Source organism: Odocoileus virginianus, chromosome 1 (assembly GCF_023699985.2).
Source record: "Odocoileus virginianus isolate 20LAN1187 ecotype Illinois chromosome 1, Ovbor_1.2, whole genome shotgun sequence".
NCBI lineage: Eukaryota > Metazoa > Chordata > Mammalia > Artiodactyla > Cervidae > Odocoileus > Odocoileus virginianus.
In genome coordinates this window covers 31,992,403-32,020,031 of record NC_069674.1, presented here as the reverse complement: position 1 = coordinate 32,020,031, position 27,629 = coordinate 31,992,403, and the positions used below count along the sequence as shown (strand labels likewise).

The following is a 27,629-nucleotide window of genomic DNA, read 5'->3' as shown; positions in this document are numbered from 1 at the left end:
TTTTTTTTTTTTTCCGCCGGAGCCGAGCGGGTGCTGCTAGCGGAGGCGCCATATTGGAAGGGACAAAACTCCGGCGACAGCGAGTGACACAAATAAGCCCCTGGACCCCCTCGCTCCCCCAGCTCTAAGGGCCGCGATGTTGTACCTAGAGGACTATCTGGAAAGTGAGTGGGCGGCGCTGGCTGGCCCGTCCGGGCTGCCTGCGGGCGGGTGAGGGCGGCAGTAGACCGGCTGGCGGGATGGCGGGAGGGAGGGGGAGGCGGGGGATGTTTCTTTCTCACGGTAACTGGCAGCCTCGTTGTGGGCTGCGGGCTCTCTCGACCCCCCTCGACGCACGCACTCACGCAGTGACGTAAGCGCGTATTTTCGCCGTTGGCCCCGCCCCTCTGACGGACTCTCCCTTTGACAGTGATTGAGCAGCTTCCAATGGACCTGAGGGACCGCTTCACCGAGATGCGCGAGATGGACCTGCAGGTGCAGAGTAAGTCGGCGCGTTTGCCCTTGTTCGCTGCGCGCGTTCAGTGACAGACTTACGTGCCATCGACGTCAGCGGCTCTGCTGTTTGGCTCTCCTCCGGCTCATTCGCTAGTACAGAAGGAGTTGTCAAAAAGAACTGGCAATGCCAAATCTTGCCTCTTCTGTCTACCACACTACTTTTCTCCTGACTTTTACAAGAGAAGGTGGCATTAGAGCATATATGCTCCTTTCTCGAATTTGGGACTGCAATAAAAGTTTCTGTACTTTCTTTGAGAATGTAGATACGATTTAGTGCACATCGGCATAAATGTTGCGAAGATTCTGACTTGAGACTTTATGTGTAGAACATAGATTTCAGCATTTATATTTTTGTTAAAGTTCATGCTAGGCAAAATTCAAAAGCGGACAACACATAGAAGCACAGGTTGTATGTAGTTCTTTAGAGACCGTCGTGAACTTGGAATGTCTCATTTGAAAAGTTACAAGATAAAGGATGCATTCTCAACTGTCAAACAGTATGATAGTTTGTCAGTAAAAATGGGAAAGGAAATAAAATTTTACAGTAAAGCTTCTTGTCTGCTGTAGCAAAATTTTTTATTTTTCTTTCAGTTATAGCTTGGTAGTCTGCATACTTTTTCCATAAAATAACCTTGCTGTTTCACAGAGCAGTATTTAGTTTATATGATCATGTTTTTGATTTAGAGAGAGTAAGAATAAATAACTTTAGAGGTAACATGGTAAATACAAGGCAAAATTTTGAAACACAAAAACAGTGCTCAGTACCCTTGTAGTCCATCATGCTCTGAAAGAACCTCACATACCTTCCCCCTTTGTGGAATGAGTATAATATAGCTGATCCAGCTGTCTTGTAGAGATACTATATTAAAAATTAGGAATGTGAAGTGAATTATGTGATATGTAATTAAAACGTATAATCCAGTGTACTTTGTTGGCTGTGTGTCACTCCTTTTGGTTTGGAGAAGTGTATGTACTCCTTAACTGTTTGAGGGCTATTCCTGCAGAAGACATTTCTTGATCCCATGTGTTCTGGCTGTATTTAGACCAGACATAGAATTAGGATTGAGGTAAATTTCTTGTGCTGACAGATTTTCTTAAGAAAAGTATGGTTAGGGGAAGATCTGGGTTTTGGGGGTGTGATAGGCAGGAAGGGAGTATCACGGAAAGCAATCAGAGAACAGAACATTCCAGAGTGGGATTCTTGAGGTCACTGAGAACCTGTCCCCCCACTTCTCTACCATTGCTGCACACACTTCCATACCCATTGATCATGACTGTTCTTTTCTCAGCCTCCTGTTGGTTTTATGTGGTACCAAATGCAAGGTGATACATCATGGAAGTCACATGTTCACATTATAGTGTAGAAGTCTGAATTCTGTATTTCTTCACCTTGCTCACAAAATTCGTTTTAATGTAATTGAAATGGTAAATATTTGCTAAAGTAGTGTTTTCTACAGGATGGAGCGTAGTCATCAGGTAGATCTGAGTTCATTTTAGGGCTTTACTGGCTTAATTCATTGGCCTTGACCACATTACCACTTCTGAGAGATTTTTATTGTCTTGAGGATTAAAAGAAATACACATAAATTAAAATGTTTAGTACCTGATACTAAGTGGGCATTCAATAAAGGGTAGTTGTTATTTTGTACTTTATATCACAAATGTTAAGTTCTCTTAACAATTTTGACTTGGTTATATAAATCAGAGTTTTTTCCTAAACTTGCATTTTTTACAATAATTAGAATTGTCTAAATGTAATAGGTATTATAGGTTAACAAAAGATACCTCTTTGTAAGGTAAGAGATGCACTATTATGCACTGCAGATCTCCCAAACAATATAGTAAAAAGTTTTCCTCAATTTACACAGCAACAAAATCCCTTTTATTTTTCCTCTTTTAGCATAGAAATGACTGTTCTTAGCACACATTTCAGAAAAAACTTACCTCAGATAAATAATATTGTATATGTGGTGCTTAATGGTATATAGCAAAAGGTTAAAACCTTTTTATCACATTTTCTTATTGAAAGAAAAGTGAGGATTATCTAGTAGTGCTTTCAGTAAGGAATTGTGTTTGGGCACATCTGCCTGACTTAATACCATTATTTTGTGAACCCCAAGCCTGTATTAGTCAGCAACAATGGGATGGAATCTATCTACATTTGCTGACTACTTTGACTATCAGAAACAGTTTTGAAGTTACAAAAATAAATTTTCATTAGGGGAAAATTATAACTTTTACTAAGGTAATTAGTAAATTATATTACATTTATAAATATATTTATAAAGTATACTTATATTATTAGAGTATATATAGTACATTTATATTAGCATATAACATATATTTATTATTACATAAAGCATATTTATATTATTACAACATGACATATTTAAATTACAGACCAAGTAAAAAAATGTATGTGATCAGATATTTTACAAAATAAATTGCAAAAATAAATTGTCAGTAGGGAAAGTTATAACTTTTCTTTACAAAGATAATTAAGAAATGTTTATTTATTTTATTAGAATGTGACATATTTAAGTTACAGACCAAGTGAAAGAGTGTATGTAGTCAGATATTTTCATATCATATCTTTCTTCACATCAAAGCATGTATATTCAGTATATGAGTTTGGTCATCTAAGTATGAAATGTTTTTATTATGTCCTAGATGCAATGGATCAGCTAGAACAAAGAGTCAGTGAATTCTTCATGAATGCAAAGAAAAATAAGCCAGAGTGGCGAGAAGAACAAATGGCATCCATCAAAAAGGTGTGTCCAACACTCTGGATGATTTATCTGTAAATACTGAAACTCTCCGAGGAGGATAGGGGATTCCCAGGAGGCGAGGTGGTAAAGAATCCACCTGCCCGTGCAGGAGACTTAAGAGACTCGGATTTCATCCCTGGGTCAGGGAGATCCCCTGCAATGGGAAATGGCAACCTGCTGCAGTATTCTAGCCTGAAAAACTTCATGGACAGAGGAGCCTGGCAGTCTACAGTCCACGGGGTCACAGAAGACTGAACACGACTTTCAGCAGTTGAAAATTGGACGTGACTGAGCACAGTACAGCTGAGGAAGATATTTTAATATTAAATAGTTCAGGGGATATCAAAATAAGGGAAAGTTATCAATAGCTCTTTAGAATTTTAACATGACTTACAAAATTAAAAATGATTCATTACATTTTAGAGCTTCAGGTGTAGGAACTTTTAAACATTGAAGCATTTTGGTAATTTAGAAAAGTATTTCAGTAATTAGTGACTAGTTAGAGAATTACAAAACCATTTAAAAAGTAAATTTTTTTCTTTTAATTTGTTTTGTTCTAGTTACAGGTAATTAAAGTCCCCTTGTCTTAAAATCTATTGGGTCAGCCAAAAAGCTCGTTCAGTTTTCCATAAAATGTTATGGAAAAACTCGAATGACCTTTTTGACCAGCTCAATATAGTGTCTTCCAATTTGGGCAACAGACTGGGATGAAAATTAGCGACCTTGAAGCGTATTTCATATATTGCTAAGTATCTAGGTTGGTGGAATCATAGAACAGAATCCTGACAAGTTTTGTAGTACTTATAGCTCCCTTCCAGATTAGAATGGGTAGCAGCTCTCCCCTCAAGGTTTGCTTTAAAGATATGATCTAGTTAATTTGGGGACTTATTGGAAGAACTATTTACAAGCCCTGGGTTTGGTCATGACTCTGCAGTTTGACTTTGTGATGTGGGACATGTCCTTTAATATCTCTGAGTAATAATGGCTCCCTTACCCCTAACCTTCATATAATTTTTCAAGAATCAACTGAGAAAGAAATTTGGAAACTACTTGTGTTATTTATTTTACCAGATGGAGGGAATATTATTTCTGTTAGGAACACAAACTTGAGAATCTTTCATAGAATTAACCCTGACTTGCCGGATACCTGGAGGCCCAAGTGTGTATGAGTATAGACATCACACATATACATCCTAAAGTCATTCATCATCCTTTTTTCCTACTAGGTTTTTGGTGTAGCACAGCTTGGATATACCCTAAAAACTCTTGACACTTCATGGAAATTCATAGAATTTAAGAAAAATAGTTTGCTTTATACTGGGGAGAATTGATACCTAGCTTAAAATGAGAGTTACAGAACAACTGGAAACAATGGATATGCAGGTCAGAAGCCTTTCAGTAGTTGCTTATAATAAGTTTTAAAAATGGAAGAGTGTAAATATTCTTTATAAACTAGATGAATCCTAAATAACATTTATTTTTAAAGAAAAAGAATTACTCATTGGCTCACATAATTTTTACTAGTATACTTAGACTTGGATGGTGTTTTTTGGCTATCTCTTTTCTAGGAATTCTAAACATCTTCCTTTAATCCTTGGTTGTGGTCTAAAATTTCTAATCCTATCCCATCCCCACCCTATCCCTAACTGGATTTTTATGGCTCTTGTATAATGTGTATTCCTGAATGCTTAGTCACTCAGCCATGTCTGACTCTTTAAAACCCCATGGACTGTAGTCCACCAGGTTCCTCTGTCCATGGGATTCTCCAGGCAAGAATAATGGGGCAGCTAACTGTTCTATTTTCCAGGGGATCATCCCAACGCAAGGACTGAACCTGGGTCTCCCTCATTGCAGGTTGATTCTTTACCATCTGAGCCACCAGGGAAGCCCTGTAATGACTGACAGAGATAACAAGCCATGATAATGAAAATGCAGTTACAGGTCCTGGATACACAGATTTTTAAATCATTAATTTGTTCCTAAAATGTGAATGTTTTTATTCAGGATTACTATAAAGCTTTGGAAGATGCAGATGAGAAGGTTCAGTTGGCAAACCAGATATATGACTTGGTAAGTAAAAATTAATAGCCATAAGTATTTGAATTATGGATTATGTTTTAAATGGTGTTGACTTAAATGTAATAGGAAGAACAGACTCAAACTGAATTATTGCTCTTGTGATCCCATTTAACTTCAGAGTTTACTGTCCACTTTTGGTTTCTTTGTGGACAAGAGAAAGTCCACAGTCAGTAAATTAAGAACCTTACATTTAGCCATATCTATGTCACTGGAAGATTGTAGCTGATGTTAGGCTTTTTTTGTATTAAAATAGGTGTTTAACTTTATTTACTAATTTTTATCTTAAGGTAGTGTGTTTACTTGCGTGATAAATCATCTTGAGATTGTTTCTGTGGCAGAACACACCTAAGGGGATTGTGCTGACACTTCTTGGTAGTCTGATTAAAATGAAGAAGGGACTTATTTGAATCTGTTAATAGATAGTACTCAACTATCTATTAAGTGATAACCAGTAGATAGTACTCAAGAACCAGCACAGGTGGCAAAACTGGGAAATACAAGATTAAATAAACTTTAAAATTTTTTTTCTTTTTTTAACAGTAGCAGCAGCACTTGTTAATGATTGAAATCGCTAAGAAGATAGATATATGCACCATTTCTCAGGTTGTTATAATTATAGTCTTTTTTTTTTTTTAAACGTACAGCATCTCCCAAAGTTTATGTTTTAGGAAATGCTCTTTTTTGGTTCTGCCCCAAAGCAAGTTAAAGCTGGAGACAAATGCTCCCTTTTGATTTGCTTTAGCATATTGATTCATATCTTATTTTTGTAGTCTTGTCTGGGTACAGTTTTTTTTATTGAACGGGTACATGTTAATATAGGTGTCATTGGTGAGCAAGACACAGATAAAAGGTACATACCCCATATGCTATGCATTGTGAGTGCTATACTAGAAAGCATATGTTGTGTAAAACCACAGAAAATGGCTAATTGCTTTTATATAGTGAAAATATTTTAATGGCTGTAAAGACCTAGGCTCTTCTGTTCATACTGTTACTCTAAAAACAGTTTCATGAAGGATGCTGCCTAAAGACAGGTAGAGTGGGCTGGTGGCTTGATTTGTGGTGGAATGAAACCCAAATAAAGTTATTGTTTTGGTCTTGAATTAAGTCTATAAACATAGAGAAAGACATTTATATTTGAATACAAGGCTAATTTGTTTAGTATCATTCTTCCTCACATATAGTAACTAGTTGTCAGTCTTTATTTAGAAACTACCTGCCTTATAAATCATATAGCTCTTTGGTTCTAATCTTTCATTTCTATTTTATTTTACTACTTTTACACCTTTATTGAAAGTATTTCATGCATTTAGAAAAAGTATATATAACAAACATATGCTTTTTAAAAGTGTGTATATCCATTTCTTGACTCTATACTTGGTGTAATGGAGTTTTATGTAGGTACAGTGGAAGAATGTAGAGTAAATGTTATAAATGCTCCTGTCCTCAAGGTGCCTGTTACTTAGTTGAGAAGACATGCCCACAGTAAAATGGGGCCTGTTATAGAAACATGTTAACAAATAAAGAGAATACATTTGGATATTAAGGGGATCTGGTAAAGATTGAACTAAATCAAGCGGAGTTACTGTTGGCTTTTTAGAGGGTATGAGATGAGTTTTGAACAGAATTTATTTAGAGCCTCAGGTGCCTGGATTCAGCATAGTATTGAGGGGAAAGCATTTCACTCAGAGATCATGGAGAAACATAGAATGAAAATAAAAATTAGGAGTTTTATGAGGGAGATGGATTATTTAGGCTAGAGATTGAAGTAATCAAAAGTGATGTAACAAAGTGAATGCAAATGTAATGAATGTGTTAAAAACCAAGGACCCGTAATGGACTCATGCAGATGTGAATTCAGCTACTTCACTGACAGCAGGAATTTGGAAAAGTGATATAATCCTGGAACTTTGGTTTCCTTATCTGTAAAATCACAGTATTGATTTGTGCCTTCCAGGATGATTGGATCAATTGCTCTCTGGCTTTCTTTCTCTCTTTCAACAGAGAGAGATAGAAATACAGAGACAGATACAGGTACATCTGTGTGTGTATATATATATATATATACACACACACATATATCTAAATGTTCAAGCTGGTTTTAGAAAAGGCAGAGGAACCAGAGATCAAATTGCCAATATCTGCCAGATCATCAAAAAAGCAAGAGAGTTCCACAAAAACATCTATTTCTGCTTTATTGACTATGCCAAAGACTTCAACTGTGTGGATCACAATAAACTGTGGAAAATTCTGAAAGAGATGGGAATACCAGACCACCTGACCTGCCTCTTGAGAAACCTGTATGCAGGTCAGGAAGCAACAGTTAGAACTGGGCATGGAACAACAGACTGGTTCCAAATAGGAAAAGGAGTACATCAAGGCTGTATATTGTCACCCTGCTTATTTAACTTATATGCGGAGTACATCATGAGAAACGCTGGGCTGGAAGAAGCACAAGCTGGAATCAAGATTGCAGGAAGAAATATCAATAACCTCAGATATGCAGATGACACCACCCTTATGGCTGAGAATGAAGAGGAACTAAAAAGCCTCTTGATGAAAGTGAAAGAGGAGAGTGAAAAACTTGGCTTAAAGCTTAACATTCAGAAAACTAAGATCATGGCATCTGGTCCCATCACCTCATGGGAAATAGATGGGGAGACAGTGGAAACAGTGTCAGATTTTATTTTTGGGGGCTCCAAAATCACTGCAGATGGTGACTGCAGCCATGAAATTAAAAGACGCTTACTCCTTGGAAGGAAAGTTATGACCAATCTAGATAGCATATTTAAAAGCAGAGACATTACTTTGCCAACAAAGGTCCGTCTGGTTAAGGCTATGGTTTTTCCAGTGGTCATGTATGGATGTGAGAGTTGGACTGTGAAGAAAGCTGAGCGCCAAAAAATTGATGCTTTTGAACTGTGGTGTCCCTTGGACTGCAAGGAGATCCAACCAGTCCATCCTAAAGGAGATCAGTCCTGGGTGTTCATTGGAAGGACTGATGCTGAAGCTGAAACTCCAGTGCTTTGGCCACCTGATGCGAAGAGTTGACTCATTTGAAAAGACCCTGATGCTGGGAGGGATTGGGGGCAGGAGGAGAAGGGGGATGACAGAGGATGAGATGGCTGGATGGCATCACCGACTCGATGGGCATGAGTTTGAGTAAACTTCGGGAGCTGGTGATGGACAGGGAGGCCTGGCATACTGGGATTCATGGGGTCGCAAAGAGTCGGACACAACTGAGCGACTGAACTGAACTGTCTCTGTATCTCTTACCTATATCTATCTACACACACACACACACACACACACACACACACACACCCCCCACACCCACCCACCTCATAGCTTGGCAGATAGTAGACCCTCACTCTCTCATAAACTCGTTTCATCTCATTTCTCTAACAAGTTTTCTACTTTCCTGAAGCCACTGCATCCCTTTCAGCTCTGCCAAGTTAAACCTGTTTCCCCCCGTTCCCTCATGATTTATTTCTAAGACTGCCTTTTGTCTTTACTCTCTCCTGCGTCTGTCCCTTCCTTTCTCTCCCCTCTCCTTTCATTTACTTCCCCCCCTTCTTTCTCCTTGCATCTCATTAAATACTCGAGTGCTATCCCAGGTGACCATGGTATCCTTGTTGTATAAGCCATCCTTCTTGAGATTTCACGTTAATTCATCATCCTCCCACCTTCGTGGCCTTTCTCAGTCTCCTTGGGTATTGCTCAGAGTGGTTGGGGTTCAAAAGGGTTCTGTCCTTGACCTTTATTGCTAGTTACCCTGTTCTCTTGGTTCTCTTGTAGAGGTGATTTCCTCTCATCTTCATCCCCAGCTCCAGAGGCTGATGAGACCAAATGCCACACAGTAAAGCATTGTTCTGTCAAATGCCAGTTTTCCTCTCCTCCCCACCCCCCACTCACCACCCAAGCTGAGAAACATTTTTCCATTACTTTTCCACGTGAACACTTAGTTTTAGCAATTATACCATAATTATTCTTCAAGTCCAAACTTCTCCTCTGAGTCTGTTCATCTTATCTAAGAATTGCTAGGCCCTGGAAGTCATCATATTAAGAGTTAACTCTTAGCTTCTTGTTTTACTTCTGTCACTAACATCATTTCTCATGAATAAATAATTGTTAAAATGTTAAAAATCAATTATGCACTCTCATTAAATTCCTATCGCATTTAGCATATGGAATGTTAGAGTGCTGTGTGCTGCAGAGGTGAGTGGACAGGATATAGTATAAGTGTCAAAATACAGTAATTTTTATTTATAGATCCTTTACCAAATAAACAGTGGTACTTCTGTCTGTAAGTTCTACATAGTGGGAGAGTATAACTTTCACTCATTCAGCAAATATTCATAGATGTCCAGATATGAGTGGTCACTGGTGCAGAATGGGCAGTAATGATATAGTTGGGCAGTGAATAGGGCAAACTATTAAATAAAAATTATTGGAGACTTTGCGAAGTGCTATGAAGGAAATAAACATTGTGGAAAGAAGGGGAAAGAGTGAATAACCAGGGGAGGCTATGAGGAGTCTGCTCATCAGGATAAGCATAGTCCTGAGGAGGTGACCTCTGAGGTAGTACTGGTAGAACCAGCTATGTGACAAGCTTAAGGAAGAACATTTCAAGCAGATGATGGACCAAGTGCAGTGTCTTAGGTGGAAAAGGGTCTGCCAGATTAAACCAGGACCGAGGCCAGTGTGGGTGGTGCGTCCTGAAAAAGAAGAGTGGTATGAGAGGGACACGAAGAACCCAACACTTGCAGGGCTTAAAGCCAGTGGAGCAGTGCTCTTAGTTTCAGAGCAGCGGGAGGCCAGTGAAGGATTGTAAACTGAGGCATGGAATACACTTTGGAGAAGATTGTGTGTATGGCTTTGCCTAAGCATATTATTATTATGACAGTGTAAAGTAAGCAGGTATTATTTTTACAGATTTTAAGATACAGCATTTGAGTATAGTTAATTGTTTGATATTGCCTCTCAATGTTTCCTATTGCACAGTATTTAATTGTATTCTTTTCCATTAAAATAGTCTGTTTACTTTTAAAACCGGTAGTAAATTTTTTTATTCCTGTGACCAGCACAGTACTACCTCATTTATTAAGGAAAAACAAAAGAGACCACATAAATATCCACAAATGAAGAAATTTTGAAATTAGACGTTTATTGAAACAAATGAAGACTTTAAGTAGGCTTAGTGAAATTTGACTAACAGACCAAAAAAAAAAAAAACTGTCTTATTAAAATAATTTCCTGCTAGAATCCTGATACTCATAGTCATTAAACACTTTTTTGTGTTCCTCAGCCAGATGTCACTGTCATAAGGCCGTGTTAGATTACAATACCTAATAAAGGTGATTTATACATACTGTGATAAAGCTTGAGCTTTTTGTGAATGCCTGAATGGTTTTAGCAGCCTCTTACATTGCTAAATACCCTTGAACTTGCTCCTTTTTTATATCCTGGTTTATTCCTCAGATGATTATATTTCAGGCCCACATTTTACCTATAAATTTGAGAATTCCTCATCTGATACTCTAATTAAGGAAATGTATTATATGAGCTTGACCTTTTGATTTGTCTCCTATCCTTATTGTCTTTTAGGAGAATGATTAGATGTAGTTTATGTGCTAAGGCCTTAAGTATTTGATTCACCCTAAAGATGGATCAAATTTTTATCCAGCTTAAATATAATTCAGAATGTGAAGAATCATTTTCCTGATTGATCATCAGAGAAATAATTTGCCATCATTTCCTTTCTTCTGCAGTTTACCCTCACTATTACTCGATCTCTTCATGAATAGAAATTTCTCTTATTGCCATGGTTTTCAACTTAGAACCTTGTAGTCTGAGTGCTCACTGGGAAAGGGCAGCTCCGCATCGAACTTTCAGAATTTGTCAGTGTTGGAAGCCATAAAATCATGGAAAAACTTTTAAGAAGCTATATTTAGTTCAGTTTGAGTCCATCAGGTGACACATTTTGAAATTTGAATATTGGAAAACTGGGAGAGACAAGAGAGAAAGGCTAAAGGATTACAGCTCTATGCAAAAATAATTAAAGGCTGAGGATTTATTTGTTTCATGCAGAGGCCAAGTGTGACTTAAATGTTTTTGTGAACTTAAATATGTTGAAAAATAATCTTGACAGAATTTCCTTTGTCTCTGAAAAGGTCAGAAGGATAGTACATTTAAAGAGATTATGCTTTGGGGTTGTAAGATATGATTTAGGGTTGTAGAATAAGGAAACATCTGTGGCTGTCGTTTATTGGCATTAACTGGGGAACAAATCAATAATTAGGCTTTGTGGTCAGCCTTGTGTTAGAAACCTATGGTTAATGGAAAGTTTCTCAATTGGCTCAGTACCCTGTTTACTACTATAAATCATAAAATGGCTAAGATGGAATAACTTGGATTCTGATTTGCCTCATACCTGTGGGGCTATTATGGTGATCAGCTGGATTGGTGCTTTACCTGTTTAGAGTCATGTGTGGGGTTGGCCACAGTGTTTGTTTGGATTTTTTCAAATGGTGATACAGGAAAACATGAAATGAACTTTTTGACCAACCCAGTAGGTAGTAATAGCTTTCAGTCACGTTCAGTTCAACCCTTACTCTGACTGTTCAATACCGTTTTAAATATTCTGGCGCTTTATAGCTGAAGTTAACCTTGTGACCTGCTCCTTCAGATTTGATCTAGTACAGCAGTGGTGAACAAATAAAGAGAATTCTCATCATCTGATAATTGCTTATAATAGTAGTCAGTTCATAGTCTCTTTTAATCTACTAGGAGGTGGGAATGATTGGAAGCTATCTTACAAAACTCCCCATCACGGTGTGGTTGAGGCCTTTCTGTCTTTGTTTATTTTAATTATGAATTTGGTTTTTTGAGTTATTAATTCTTTGGGTCCCTTTGCTTTTTCTGAGCTATCTAATATTGGGAATTCCATTGTTATTTCCGTATTTTCAGGTATAATAAACCTTACTAGTACTGTCTTTAATATAACTAAGTGGCTCTTAAAAGCAGAGATGGCATGGGTTAGGGAGGTATGTGTCCTTTCTTCATTTCACCCCAGCCCACCCTCCCAACTGAAGTGCTAACACTTGTCTTCTGTATTGTCTACACCTATGCAGGCCTCACCTCTCTATACCGTCTACACCTGTGACAAAAATGCTTTTTGTCTTTGTGTCTCTATACATTCTTTAGTTCTTTAATTATTACGCCTTCCTTCATCTATTTGAAGACAGTCCATTCTTCACTAATTTATTCATGGCTCCTTTATGCTTACAAGATCCCAATATTATGTTTTTTCTTTATGTCTGACTTCTGACCCTTTGTTTTCTTTTTGTTACATCTAGGAGACTATTTATTTGTTTATACCACTATGTTAAAAATCTTACATAAATCTTGATTTGCCAGTTAAGTGTTAATTCCTGTGGAGGCAGGGAGTCTCTCCTTCTTCAGGTATTGTCCATTTACCCAGTGCCATGCACACAAAGGAACTCAGTATTTATTAGTAATATAGTCGTAGGTGAGAAAGTGGTGGAGTGTTTTCATTGCATTAAGTAGACTTGGAATTTAAGCATGAGTATTTTTTCTGATTTCCCTTGAGATTAAATTTTGACAATGTAAGAGGTATTCTTGAAGAAGAGGTCTGTGTTCAACACTTTACTATTGAAAGGGTGGTTCCATTAAAGGATGCTCAGTTACCTGCAGGTCCTTTGAATAGGAGCATGTGTCTATAATATATGACCCTATAGGATTTTAAAATATTGTAATTACAGCTTTTACCAAGCTCTGAAAAATAACATATGTGTGAAGATGGAAGGAAAATTGGGCTTTGAATTATTGAAAAGTCACAAACCAGCATCCCAATGATTGCTGTTAATATACAAAATATAAATAATAAGACAATATTTTTAAGTTTTTTCTATTTGAATTGTATTACTTTCAGTTAAGAAATTGGCTCCTGCATGTGGAAATTCAGAAGGCAATGTTAGGTATAAACAGTGAAGCACAATTTATTATAAACAGATCAGAGTTAAGTCTTGTTTCTTTAATGCATTATCTATTGAATTTGCAGGTGTTGCTTAACCTTTCTGAGCCTACTTTCTTCACTTATGAAATGGAAACATTACTAGCCTACTTCAAAAGATTTGAGCAAGGACTAGAAAACATAGTCCTTTTAATGCCCCAGACACATTTCCTGGCATCTAACACCCACAGATTGTCTCTTGGTGTTCTTCTTCCCTACGCCCTCACTTAGATACACGTTATATCATTGAAAGTTTTACTTAATTTTTTTGCCCTCTGATGTATTGAAGACATTTTGATATTTGTAAGAAAGTTACTCTTAATTATAACAGTGATTAAGAGGGACATTAGAATTTGGAAAAAAGGTAGTGCTAATAATATGGCATGAATATTTTTCAAGACTTTTTTTTTTTTTTTGGTTTGACTTCAAAGCAGTAAATTTGAAAAAGTATCAAGATATTTAATATTAAGCTTAAAAAAATACGTGAAGACTTGTTGCTAGTTTGAGATATTATAAAATTTTTGGAAATCAGTCCAAAGATCTCTATGTGAATGAGAATATACAATTTTGCCATCTTAACCAAGTATGACGGTATTTCAGTAAAACCATTTAGACCAAGCTTTTTGTGGAATGGAGCTTTCTGGCTAAAAACCCCTTTTGTTTCAACCCTTTACATAAATGTTTACCAGTATAATGGTCTGCTTTCCTGCCTTAGAGAAATGTATGTGTAAAGTATAGGAGGTTCTTTGTTTGTAGACTGAGGATCTTTCATTCCTTACTGTAAGTAACAGTTACTATGGTCTGGCAGTGTGGATGGTCTTGTTATAAGGAGGAGGAGATTAGGCTGAAAGTAATACCAGGGCATATGTGAAAAGTTTCCTGTGCCACCCACCCCTCATCTTCGCTTATGTTTCATAGCCTACTTCCTCCAAACATTTTCTGACAAACTGCAATTCTGGTTTCTTAAAATTTATTCAAGGAGACTTGGGAGGTATTTAGCCTAGCAACCTCATTTTATAGAATAAAAACCTGTAGTGTAGGTTAATTGAGTTGCCCAAGAATTCAAAGCAGATGCACTAAAAGAAGTAAAGATTTAGCCTTCCTCATTAAACTGACACTTTAATATTGTCCCCAATTATGGTAGTTATCTTTGATCTTCTTTGAAACAGGTAGATCGACACTTGAGAAAGCTGGATCAGGAGCTGGCTAAATTTAAAATGGAGCTGGAAGCTGATAATGCTGGGATTACAGAGATATTAGAGAGGCGTAAGTAAAATTTACAATTTTCCATCACCATTGGACAATACATGTGCACATCACCAAGGAGACACTGGTTCTGCAGAGACTTCTCAGATCCTGCTTCTAGGTGGATGGTGGCACCTGGGTGGGATCACTTGGTACCCAGCAGTTGGACTGTTTGGGTTGTGGATACTTGGAGAAATTATATATCATCCACTCACTCTGTATGACGATAACATATTAAGTCATTTTCTTTTTTTAATAATGTACATATGCCAGTAAGATGAATCGTAGGAGCAAAGATTTAAAGAAATGCAACCATCTTAGAAACAAGTCAGTCATCTGGCATTACATGGGTTGTTTAGGCACTTAAGTGTTGAGGAAAGTGGTTATTTTTTGTTCTTAAGAACTGCCTTAAAGCTTTCCCTCAGTTGTGTTACTAAGAAAGATTTTAATGAGTTCTTCAGCACCTCCTCTTTTTCTTGAAGAAGGCGTTCCTAAACTTCTCTTCTCAGTAAGAAGCTGTTTTCATGTTTCTCTGCAATGCATGTGCTCATCACCGAGGAGATGCTGGTTCCACAGAGACTTCTCAGATCCTGCTCCTTGGTGGAGAGAGGCACCTGGGTGGGATCACTTGGTCCCCAGCAGTTGGACTGTTTGGACTTGATCTCCTGCTGTTATTTACTCTTATCATTCCTAGGGTTTAACTCAGGAGATTTCCCCAAAATGGAGACATGAGCTCTGTTTCTTGAACGAATTTAGCTCTTCCAACCTAAATAGACAGTGTCCATAAAAGCAGATGGTGCCATGGTAAGCCCTGAGTAGGCACTCACTAAATGTTAGTTGAATCAAGTCAGTATTATGGCCGATTTCTAGTATAATTTAACTAAAGGTTCAGGCATCTCTTTTCTTGGTGCATTTCAGGAGCAAGAACATATACCTGTTTCTACACATGGATGAAAGGTTTCTTTCGAGTGTTAGGTTACATATATGTCTATTCATATACTCTTTACAGGTCAGCTAGGGCAGCAACCACACATGAATCCATCTTGGTACAATAGTTGCATTTTTATATTCAAAAATAGGTCCATCACTTTAGATGATTATCTAATTTATTTGTGATACTTTCATTCCAGGGGAGTCCTATCTGAGGATGATAAGTATCTTGAGACAAAATGTTTTATTTTCTTGAAATGCTGATAATAGCTCTGAGTAGCAGTAAATCCATGCCTATTCAGTACCTCAGGGAGGTTAATGAAGCATCCTCTGTAAGGACACAAACATATGAAAGTCGTCAGATCATGTTATGAAAACTGCTCCACCCTGTGCCCTGCCATAATTTCATCTGAAGGGACCAAGATAAACTGAGGACATTTCTTTAAAAGTATGTTAAAGCTTGGAGGTAGAGATTCTGTGTATCACTTTTCACAAGCAAAATCCCTAACTTCTTTTAGAAGTCTTTACATTCATATATCATTTTAACAATCAAAGAATTTTCTTTCCTATAGTAATGTCCCATCGCCTGATACTTTAGGATCTCCCATTAAGAGGTCTTCAACTCAGATAACACTAGGTTGAGTTTTTCAGGTCTCATCAGTAATGAAATTATAACATCCATTCGTCCACGCATGTGGTACCAAATGTGGTGAATTCCTTAACCAGACGTTAGCATGCCTTGACCCATTTTGTACTTAAAGGTGAAGGTTAAAAAATGGATTCCTTACTGTTGAGAAAGAGGATGAGATTGGCCCAGGGTAAAATTGGCAGTGATGGCCCTCTAGTGTGTGTGACTAAAAGGGCACGGGCATAGACATCAGAACTTGCTGGTCCTCTGCTGGTTAAGGGTCCACAGTCCTGTAGTTGATTGATGTCTAAAGTTCTGTGGTGACATCTCATGGCAGTGTATCTCTGTGCTTCTCTCTCTTTTTTTGTGTGTTTTTTTTTTTAGGATCTCTGGAATTAGACACTCCTTCACAGCCAGTGAACAATCACCATGCTCACTCACATACTCCAGTGGAGAGTAAGTTTGATTTAGGAGAGCTAAAATCTTAAAAACAATTACAAATTCATTGTATCATCTATATATTCTCTTTCGTTAGCTCTGCACAACCAATTGAGAAACAGATATCCTCCCCCTCCCCTTTCTTTTATCTTGTGAGATACAGTTTTTCATTGCAACTACTGGCAGATTTATCTTCTTCATTTGGGAAGAGCATATTTAATTTGGGAACAGGTAGTCTGTTTTCCCTGGCTTTCTCAAAGGAAGAATGTGTGGTACTAACAGCAGTGTATACTCTCTAGATACAAATAACCTGATTCTCCCTACGGAGTGTTCTTTTTCATCCTTTCTTAAGTGCTTAGCCTACTGTTGGCATACAATAAAGTCTCAAACGGTTGAGTTAGTGAGTAAATGAGTGGTTTAGTCAGATGCTAGCTGACTAGATTGACTGTATTGATGCCTTTTTTTGACAAATCAATTTGATATGAAAGAAAAGTTGATTGAAAAATATTTTAAATTGTAGGTAATGTTTTGAAAAAAAATTTCTCTCCTGTTATATATGAAACCACTATGCATCATGGCTTACTTCACTGCTTTGCTACTGAAGTTTTTGAAGTGTCTGAGCAGTCAGCTGTTAATAAGACATGTGGCACGAAGAGTTCTGTTTCTTTTGTCTTCTCAGAAAACATAGTGTTGTTTTGGTTTATAACCAGATGAATGTATTATGCCTTGCCCATAGTTCTCTAAAATTTAAAAACACATGAATTCTTTATTTATATTCAGAAAGGAAATATAACCCAACCTCTCACCATACGACAACAGATCATTTACCTGAAAAGAAGTTTAAATCTGAAGCTCTTTTATCTACCTTAACATCAGATGCCTCTAAGGAAAATACGCTAGGTAAGTTTATTATCTTAAATGTGATTGTTTTCTTTTTTTCAGTTTTTATCAAAATAAAGGGGAATGACAGCATTTAAGGTTAATTATACAGATTCTTTACCTGGTTAGAGTCTACCGTAAGAAGAAAGAAGAAAAAATGTGACATGAAATTTTAAATTTAATGATTATATCTGTGTTGAGAAATAATATGCTTTCAGCTTACTAACATTTTGTTCTGTCTAACCGTTTTCATCCCTTTTCTAATTCTACACAGGTTGTCGAAATAATAATTCCACGGCTGCTTCCAACAACGCTTACAATGTGAATTCCTCCCAACCTCTGGCATCCTATAATATTGGCTCCTTATCTTCAGGAACTGGTGCAGGGGCAATTACCATGGCAGCAGCTCAAGCAGTTCAAGCTACAGCTCAGGTAAAAAAGAAAAGGTTCGGAAACAGAATGTTAAGTTTTGTCTGAATCCTTGGCAGACTCTAGTAGAAATAACTTGATGTGAACAAAAAGAGTTTTCTTGCATTGTATGGTTTCATTTTTAATCCTAGTTTTATGACAGCTGATGTTTAAAGAAATAAATATGCAGAAATTTGATAGTGAAAAGTAAAAAATAGATTCATACAATCTTGTATAGATCGCTTCTCAGAGTAATTGCTCAGGACACACAATTTTCCTGACTGTAAGTCACAGCTCCTGCTGGGACAATACTTTATTCTTTCTTCCAGTTCCAGGGCTTTCTCTGTAGCCTTAGAACTTAGGTTGCCTTGAGTTTGTTCACGTCTGTGCTGGCTATCTATATTCCAAATTAAGTTACCCATCCTGTAGTTAACCTCATAACTGGGTAAAAACTGATCCTAAATCTTTATGTAAAGTAACTTAAATTACAATGATGAACATAATGGTTTAAAACAAAATAATATTAGATAAGCCAAAATAATGCTGTAAATACTAAGACAAAAGAAAATATGCATATTTATATGTATTAATAATATCAGTGACTGCCTTTTTTAAGATGAAAGAGGGACGAAGGACATCAAGTTTAAAGGCCAGTTATGAAGCATTTAAGAATAATGACTTTCAGCTGGGAAAAGAGTTTTCCATGCCCCGGGAAGCCGCTGGCTATCCTTCATCGTCAGCGCTCATGACTACATTAACACAGAACGCCAGCTCATCAACAGCCGACTCAAGGAGTGGGAGAAAGAGCAAGTAAGTTTTATTGTTATAGTAGCTCATACCTTTACTGAGTGTGCAGGCTACCTAGCATCCACCTGGACTTCCGTGTAGTAAACAGAGGCAGCTTCCCAAATGGCTCAGTGGTAAAGAATCTACCTGCCAAACAGGAGACCCGGGTTCAATCCCTGGGTCGGGAGAAAGATCCACTGGAGTTGTAAATGCAACCCACTCCAGTATTCTTGCCTGGGAAATCCCATGGACAGAGGAGCCTGGCAGACTATAGCCATGGGGTCACAAAGAGTCAGGCACGACTCAGCACGCAGATACACACACACACACATACACACACACACACACACACACACACACATATATATATAATGGGTCAGGATGAACTCTGGGTAGGTGGGAAGACATGACATTTCCTTCACACTGACTTATGTTGAAAGAGGTAAAGTCCTTAAAAAGTTCTAAGAAACCTTAATTTTTCTAAAGTCTTAAATTGGGGATATTAATAGATGACCTCTCATTACTTTCTTTTGTTCATTAAGATAAACCATTTAATGAAACCTTTTCTAACTTATAACCCCTTATTCCGTCATGTGTTTTCTGGTCTTCATTTTAATTAAAAACAAATTGTCTTAGTCCTTGGTATTATGTCTCCTAAATTGAAATTATGAAAATATTGCTAGATTTTGTAGATATGATTCTTAGCATGATTGTATGAACTTATACGTGTGAAAGGGGCTTCGCAGGTGGCGCTAGTGGTAAAGAACCTGCCTGCCAGTGCAAGAGACATAAGAGACGTGGATTCAATCCCTGGTTCCAGAAGATCCCCTGGAGGAGGGCATGGCAACCCACTCCAGTATTCTTGCCTGGAGAAGCCCACGGACAGAAGAGCCTGGCGGGCTACAGTCCATAGGGTCATAAAGAATCAGACATGACTGAAATGACTTAGCACACATATGAAAACTTAATAGCACTTGGCACCATCTTTCCAAAGTACCTGCATGTGTTAGGTGTTCATACATAATGAAAGTTCAATTGCTAGTCCAAAAGAATTATATCATAATTGTATCAATTTATTTTTAAATATATTTTCTGTCAGTAAATGATGTATTTTCTGTGTTCCTGTGCTTCCTGTGGATGAATCTCTAAAAAGAGTGATCAATGTAGAATTACCACAAAAGTGCTAAATACCTTAAAAATTCATTTCGTGACCCAAATTTATTATAACTGCTGATGATAAAGTTTCGTATTTTAAAAACTTAATAGCATATGTATAATGGTGAATTTCTTGTGAATTTTAACACACTCTGCTTCATGTTCTACACAGGTGAATATTCCCATATCAGTTGATGGTTATCATTTTCATCAAATGCTTAGGTGTATTTGTATTTTTGATTCTGATCAAGAGTATTCAGTTTGCTTAAAAATACAAAGAATAAAAAAAAAATACAAAGAATGTCTGTACGGAAGCCACAACTAATTCTTAAAATTATTGCCTACTGTTTAAACCAGTGGTAAGAAGTAACAGATTAAAAGTTTATTCTAAAAACTTTGAAGTATTTTAAAAGAATTTCCTTTGAATATCTTTGTTTTCTAGAAAACAAGAAAATCTGAAACAAAAATAAGCCATTATGGAAAATGTTACTCTTTTTGCTCTAAACAGTTGTGCTTTTAAATCCATTTATCAGATGACTTGAGGGTTAAAGAGTATTTTCTGTGTTTATTGTTATTTCATTTCATGCCATTAATTAGAAGTTATTCTCAATTAAGTTCTTCTGGATGCTGAAAAATAAAACTGATACTGCTTTTTCAGAAACAACAACAAGTCTTCAAGCCAACAGTCATCATCTTCTTCCTCCTCTTCTTCCTTATCATCATGTTCTTCATCATCAACTGTTGTACAGGAAATTTCCCAACAAACAACAGTAGTACCAGAGTCTGATTCCAACAGTCAGGTTGATTGGACTTATGACCCAAATGAACCACGATACTGCATTTGTAATCAGGTAAAAGTCTGACATGTCTATAAAAGCATAATCTGAATAAAATAGGAAAAGAGCTGCTTCATTTTTTTAGTGTTCTTTTTGCTCCAGTAAAATACCTTTGGTTTTTTATTATATCCTCCTCCTGCTTCTGATAAAAAGACATGTTCATGATGACTGCAAAACCGTCCCAAGAAGACCATTGTAAACTGTCTTCTGGGATGCTTGGTGGAAATGATGAATGAGATTTCTATGAATACTGTGTCGCACTCTCTCTGATCCCTCTCATTTTTGCTCTTTGGAGTGCCAAGATTTTCTGTCAGAGTATAGAACCACTTAATATTTGCACAGTGGAATTTTTTTCCTCTGCACATCTAGAAATAGATAAATACTAAAAAAGGAAAGCTAGGGAAGTCCTTATGTCTTTAATTACAGGTAGGTTGTTCTACTTTATGAGGAAATAAATAAGGCTGAGTATTAAACAAAATCTTTAAAATACATTTAGCTGCTATGTGAGAGACCCATCTTACTTCTTGTCCTTGTGAGTTGGTATCCACATACTCTCCAGCTAGTGATGAACAGCAAAAAGAAAAATGAGAAATGACATGTAATAAACAGATAATTTAGAAGTTTCAATAAAATGGACTACTGACTGCAAAAATATGTATGACCTAACATAACCCAAGAAAAAGTAAAAAAAAAAAAAGCCCAAACTTTATGTCGATAACCAAGAAAGAAACTTAAAATCTTTATTAAAGGAACCACTCAAAAAATTGACTCCTTTGTCAAGGTAGTTTATAGAACAAGTGACTTTCAAAAAGCATGTAATTTCTGTGTTATTCTGTACACCCCAAAATTCTTCCAGAAAAAAAAAACCCGATAAACTATATAAAGCTACATGCCTTGTTTCTTAATTCAGTTGTATATTCTGTGTATTTCCCTCTATTTTCTTTATAGTATCATAAACAATTATTTGAATTTAAGTGCTTGTTATATAGTCATAATAAAAATATTTAATTTTCTTTTAACTAGGTATCCTATGGTGAGATGGTGGGCTGTGATAACCAAGATGTAAGTATTAAATTTTTCTACTTAGGAGTGAAAAAACAGGTCTCACATTATTATTACTGGAATGTATATTTTTTGTTTAGTGTGTCTCTCAGTCTAAGGAAACAGGTTTGCAGTTATGCTAATTATATTAAAGCTGGAATAGTCCTCCCCCAAATAAGAGAGTGTCCCTTAATGCGTTCCCTATTGTAACTTTTTTAAAGGTAATTTTATGGTTTTATGTGCAGATTACATTTCTCAAAAGGCATCAGGTTGTATGAAAATTAGAAACACCCTTTTCCCCTTTTGCCAAAGAATTCTGTGTTTGCTAGGATTTGGTTCTCTTATCACAATGAAGAACTGGAGCTTTAGAATAGTACTTTTTTCAGGAGAAGTGATGCACAGGTGAGGGCTCTGATGTGGGGAACTGTCCGCCCATTAGTGTATCTTTTCTACTGTGCTCTGTAGGTGTCAGCCGATAAGAGCCATTTCTGATACTAAAAAACGAGGTTTGGAAGAAAGGAATTCCTGCTTATTTTTCTTGAAGCTTATTTTGGGTTAGAGATATGTTTTTCTTGAATGCTGAAAATATTTTTGTCTAGTAATTTCCACTCCCTTCTTACTGTCAGGCTGCTCAGCTCCCTTTTGTCCGTCTTTTCCTCCAGAGAAGTGACAGAAGCCTGAATTCTAAAGAAGGGCTGATCAATAATGTCAGGATCCTGAGGTTGATAATAAGAGTTTGCAAATTTTAAAACGATTTGAAGGTTGATCAGGGCTGACACACGGAAGTGTGTACCTCCCTGATTTCCAGGCTCCCCGTGACATGGTTCACATGAAAAGGCTCTCCTTCCACCTCCCTCTGTAGACCCGCTTGTGGGCTGTTCACGATGACTGCAGAACCGCCCCAAGAAGACATGGTAAACTGTCTTCTGGGGTGCTTGGTGGAAAAAACAAATGAGATTTCTATGAATACTGCATCACACTCTCTCTGATCCCTCTCATTTTGTGCTCTTTGGAGTGCTAAGATTTTCTGTCAAAGTATAGAACCACTTAATATATTGCACAGTGGAATTCTTTTCCTCTGCACATCTAGAAATAGATAAATGCCAAAAAAGGAAAGCCAGGGAAATCCTTACGCCTTTAATTACAAGTAGGTTGTTCTACTTTATGAGGAAATAAATAAGGCTGAGTGTTAAACCAAATCTTTAAAATACATTTACCTGCTATGTGAGAGACCCATCTTTACTTCTTGTTCTTGTGAGTTGGTATCCACATACTCTCCAGCTTAACAAAAATTAATGATTTGTGTTCATTATTTTAAGATTATGGGAGTAGATTACATGAAGCTCAGAGTTAACAAAGATGCGTAACTTTTTATGTCTCCATTTCCTCATCTCTGAACCCTACCAGTTGGACTAAATGAGTTATAAAACCATCTCCTAGATGTCTAAGTTCTGTTTCCATCAATCTAATTATGCATATTTAATCTGCTGGGCATGTTTTAACATACTTCCTAATCTTTTACTAAAAACTACTTGGCATTTTTGCATTCTAGTGCCCCATAGAATGGTTCCATTATGGATGTGTTGGATTGACAGAAGCCCCCAAAGGAAAATGGTACTGTCCACAGTGCACCGCTGCCATGAAGAGGAGAGGCAGTCGGCACAAATAAGGGAGGCCATTTCGTTTGTGGAAGGAAAAAACTTCAACATTTTATATAGGACTTTAAAAAAAGAAGAAGCAGTGCATTTCCAGGCAACCACTTAAAGGATTTACATAGACAATCCTATAAGATCTTGAACTTAAATTTTATGGGTTGTATTTTAATAATGTAAGTAAATTATTTATGCACTCCTGGTGTGCTCCAAATATTATCCCAGTTAGCCTTGGATGATTTCAGTGGCCAGCGTATGCAGACGTTTGTACTCCTCAGCCATTTTCTCCAAGTAATGGGCATTCTATAATGTAGACTTCAAAGAATTCCAACGATGAAGATTTTAAGAAAAGTATTTTATATTCAACAGGTATGTTCTGCTGCATGTACTGTACTCCAGAGCTGTTATGTAACACTGTATATAAATGGTTGCAAAAAAAAAGTGCTTCTAAAAAGATAATGGTTTTTTAAATGCCTTTATAATAAGCTTTGTTTCTTTGTGAAACTAAATTCAGCGGGCTGAAGGAAATGGTTCATGTGATAAAGTGGGCTGATGTCCTCTAGAGTACCTGGGTACATAAACAGAAACTCCTGTAGGTAAAAATGAATCTGGGCCATTAGTCTTTATATGTTTCTGCATCCAGACAGAGTGCAGTTCATGAGGGTGGGGGTGGGAGGGCTGAGGGGAAAGGGTGTTAAAGTGATAACATTTTTATACCAAATGTGTTTATTTTTTTGTGCAAGTAATCCTTAAAATTGGAATTGTATTAGGTGTTAAAATAAAGTTTTTAAAAAATTACTTGTATTTATACTTTACACACTTAATAATGACAATTTCCTAATTCCAACTAACTTCCAGTTTTCATAATCTCAAAAGGACAGAGGCCCAGGACACAGAATGCTGCGTAATCTGTTATGTCTTTAATAATGCTTGGAATTGTGATACAAAAATAAGGACAAGACATTTTTATGTAAATTTGAAATGCAAATGTATTTTTCTAGAACATCTCCCTGGCTTTTCCTTCAGTCTAAGGGACATGAAAGAAGTCTAATTACAGCAGACTAAATAAAATAATGATTACAGTTGTTTTGACTTGAGGCACTGTGGCCAAAGTGAAGTAGAGAGACCCCTTGGATTGGAGCTTAAAATTCAGTTCTCTTTTTGCTTTTACCACATGTTGGTATGCCAGTTAATTCACTTCTTTAATCACTCTGGCCCTTATTAAACCAGGGTGATGCCAGCTTCAGGATGTCTGTAAGTAATCCTGGAAGTTTTATTCTATAGGTGCTATTTACACTAGAAATTTTGCATAGTGGAAGTTTTATTTAAGGTATAATATTGAGTCTCGTCGGTAGAAAAATCCTTAAAACTTTAGAAATACTTATTATGTCATATTTCTTTTATATTGAAACATACTGGGCCCATCAGATTTATGTTTTAATCAAAACCACTTATGAGCCTCTTAGAACTTATATAGAAAACTGTAAAATCTATGCAATGCTACCCAAAAGGGTATGGATCAGATAGGGGATTTTCAAGGTCTCTTCCAGCTTCGAGATTCCACAGTTCTGAGCTGCTGCAGTCTGATTTTATAACTGGACAGCCCATAAAACTAAGTTAGGTTCGTTTGTGGGTACTCATGATTTTATGATACTCAGTATTTTCATGGAGATTTTATAAACCCTAAAGAAATAATATATAATGTAGTATTCAATTAACTTATTAGCATGTTGCCTGGGGATGCTCAGTGGTATTGTTTAATGTTATACATAATGACTTTTCTAAACTCACGGTTTTATAGGAATTGGTTCAAGGAAGAAGCCTTACGTGCAGCCTTATTTTAAGAGAAAGTTCTTGTCAGAGTCAGGAACATCCCTGTTTCCAGCTGCTATAGCTCGTCCCTTCCAGTGTGTGAATTCCACTACTTGACCAAATCACTCAGAAAAACACTTGGACAAATTTTAAACTCAAACGTTGAATATTTTGAAGCGTGTATAAAGAAGTAAACCAAAATTTTGTGCAATTATTTAGTAATGGGTGGAACCTGTTAATATCTGAGATCTATATAATGGGCCAAACATGGAACTACCTCATCGAAAAAAAATGTGGCCAACTATTAATAATTCTTTGTGACATTTACATCAAGGGGTATATGAGCATTTTTGGTATTATACACATTCAAAATCTTTGTTGTACAAAACTCATGTAACAGTTGGTGGCATAAGAAAAATCCGAATGTGGGTTCACAGTTTATAGGTGGTGAAAATTGAGGCCTTACTGCTGTGGAGTGTATATTAAAATGTTCATGGTGACACATTTGAAGCAATAAATGGCTTAATGAAATGCCTAAATGAAGCTGAGTGTTTGATAAACGTACAATCATTCCTTTTTAGGGCAGTTCATATTTTTACTCTTTTATCCTTCAAAGCAAATTCCACATATTTTAGATTTTTAACCATCTTTGTTTTGTACAATGTTTGTGCCCTTTGCCCTTAGACCTCAGCAATAGTCTTGACATAATGAATTATTTTAGACTTAGAAAAACAAATGTCTAATATACCATAAGGGGTAAGAGTCTCTGAATGTGTAGACATTGCAGTGTTTGCCTTCAACATTCACATTAAAACAAAAATCTTTCAACAGAAGGGTTTTAGGAGAAAAAAGAATATCCTCAAAAATGTTCATTTTTATAATCAAACGTTAAGCATTTAGATGCAGAGATTACACAGATGAAGATATTTTTGTGTGTGAGGCGTGTGTGTGAGTGTGTGTGTGTGTGTGTGTGTGGGTGGGTAAAAGAAGTGGGAAGGGTGGACATGTTAATAAGTAATTGCTATATTTTGGTAAGTGCTATCATTGGACATACTCATTGTTCTAGGAACACGGAGAAATTTAACTTAAGAGCTATTATTTAAATAAATGATGCCTAAAAACAGATGGTTTTCCAGGCAGGTGAAATGGTTTTAGAGTCATGTACATTCTGGGAATTTAAAAGTCGTCTGAAATGAGTAGATGTGGTATAGGGAAATGTGTTGTCAGAGGAGGAACCTAGAAAACTGAGGGAGTCTATTCATGAGCCGTGAATTCATGAGAGTCTGTTCACTGTGCCCTGCAATTGTTTGTCAGTGGGAGTAGTGATAGCATTTACGTATTGTCAGTTGAATACTTTCTGATTATTTAAGTTTAAATCATGGTACTTTTCTTACTGAAATTATAAGCTAGAGATGACAAAATTAAGACTAAGTCTTGCAAATGGCTGTAAAATTCTAAATTTAAGGTGAATCTTTTCTCCCAATTTTTGAAGCTACAAGTCAGAATTGCTCATCAAGATTTTTAGATTTCCCTATTTAGATGGTAAAATCTAAATTATTAAAACAGATTGTAATTTCTGACCCAGGATCTTAATATTTCATGTTTTGATTTGGCTACAGAGAAAAAGTTTAAAGTGATTTAAAGATGAAATGACTTCAGAATTGTTTTATGTTTAATTGAAGTTTGATACAAGAGACATACCCTCTCCTGGCCATTTCCATTTTAAAGTAGTCAGTCATGTATACCTTATAAGTCAGTATTTTAACTTAATAAATAACTTTGGTTGCACATTATTAGAAGTCTAGACATATTAAAATGTTTATTTGAAAGAAATTTAATAATCTAATAAATTTTTCAGAGCCTTTTACTTTTATCACTCCTGGCAAAGGAGACTGTAAAGAGAACATTATGAGACTTTGAGGTGGTCCAGGGGTTATGATCCTGGGCTCCCAGTGCAGAGGGCCTGGGTTCCATCCCTGGTCGGGGAGCTAAAAGCCGTCATGCCACCCGGTGCAACCAAAAAAATCTATATATAGTCATTATATAGTCATTTTTCTGCTGCTCATTATAAATTCAAAAGCCAATGTGGGAAATGAGCTTGCAGAATGTGTATAGTGTGTGTGCAGCTTATTCTTATTCCTCACTTCTGGCCTGTTAATGACTACGAGTAATTTTTCACAGGAAGGTGTATACTTGCTAGTCTTTAATGATGAACTATTTTAAAGCATTTGTAATTTTTTTTTTCTTAAGTTTAATATTGCTTGTAGGGAAAAAGTGACCGTATTTTCATTATTTTTGCACCGTTAAACCTACTCTAGTAGAAGGAACTTCCATGCTAATATGTTAAAATAAGAACAACTATAATTGGTATTAGGTAACTTTAAAAAGCTATCTACGTCAAATGGCATACAAGGGACCAGGCAGAAATATTTCTAAATAACC

General features: G+C 36.6%; 1 protein-coding gene across 1 annotated transcript; it reads left to right on the top strand.

Moving 5' to 3' along the window:
• Positions 1 to 25,726, top strand: ING3 (inhibitor of growth family member 3). The gene is made up of 12 exons (XM_020905861.2): positions 1 to 164; positions 410 to 481; positions 3,166 to 3,266; positions 5,268 to 5,333; positions 14,547 to 14,643; positions 16,565 to 16,636; positions 17,399 to 17,518; positions 17,772 to 17,929; positions 18,522 to 18,715; positions 20,505 to 20,697; positions 21,706 to 21,744; positions 23,276 to 25,726. The coding sequence occupies exons 1-12, from the start codon at positions 137 to 139 to the stop codon at positions 23,390 to 23,392; spliced, it is 1,257 nt and encodes a 418-aa protein (XP_020761520.1). The 5' UTR covers positions 1 to 136; the 3' UTR covers positions 23,393 to 25,726.
• Positions 25,727 to 27,629: the final 1,903 nt, after the last annotated feature.

What these genes read in the sequence shown, in the direction of transcription:
- ING3 (XM_020905861.2), top strand. Translation starts at nt 137, where the DNA reads ATGTTGTACCTAGAGGACTATCTGGAAA. An exon ending in TACAGAGATATTAGAGAGGC is followed by an intron (nt 14,644 to 16,564) that starts GTAAGTAAAATT and finishes TTTTTTTTTTAG; the next exon opens with GATCTCTGGAATTAGACACT. An exon ending in TGGGCTGTGATAACCAAGAT is followed by an intron (nt 21,745 to 23,275) that starts GTAAGTATTAAA and finishes TTTGCATTCTAG; the next exon opens with TGCCCCATAGAATGGTTCCA.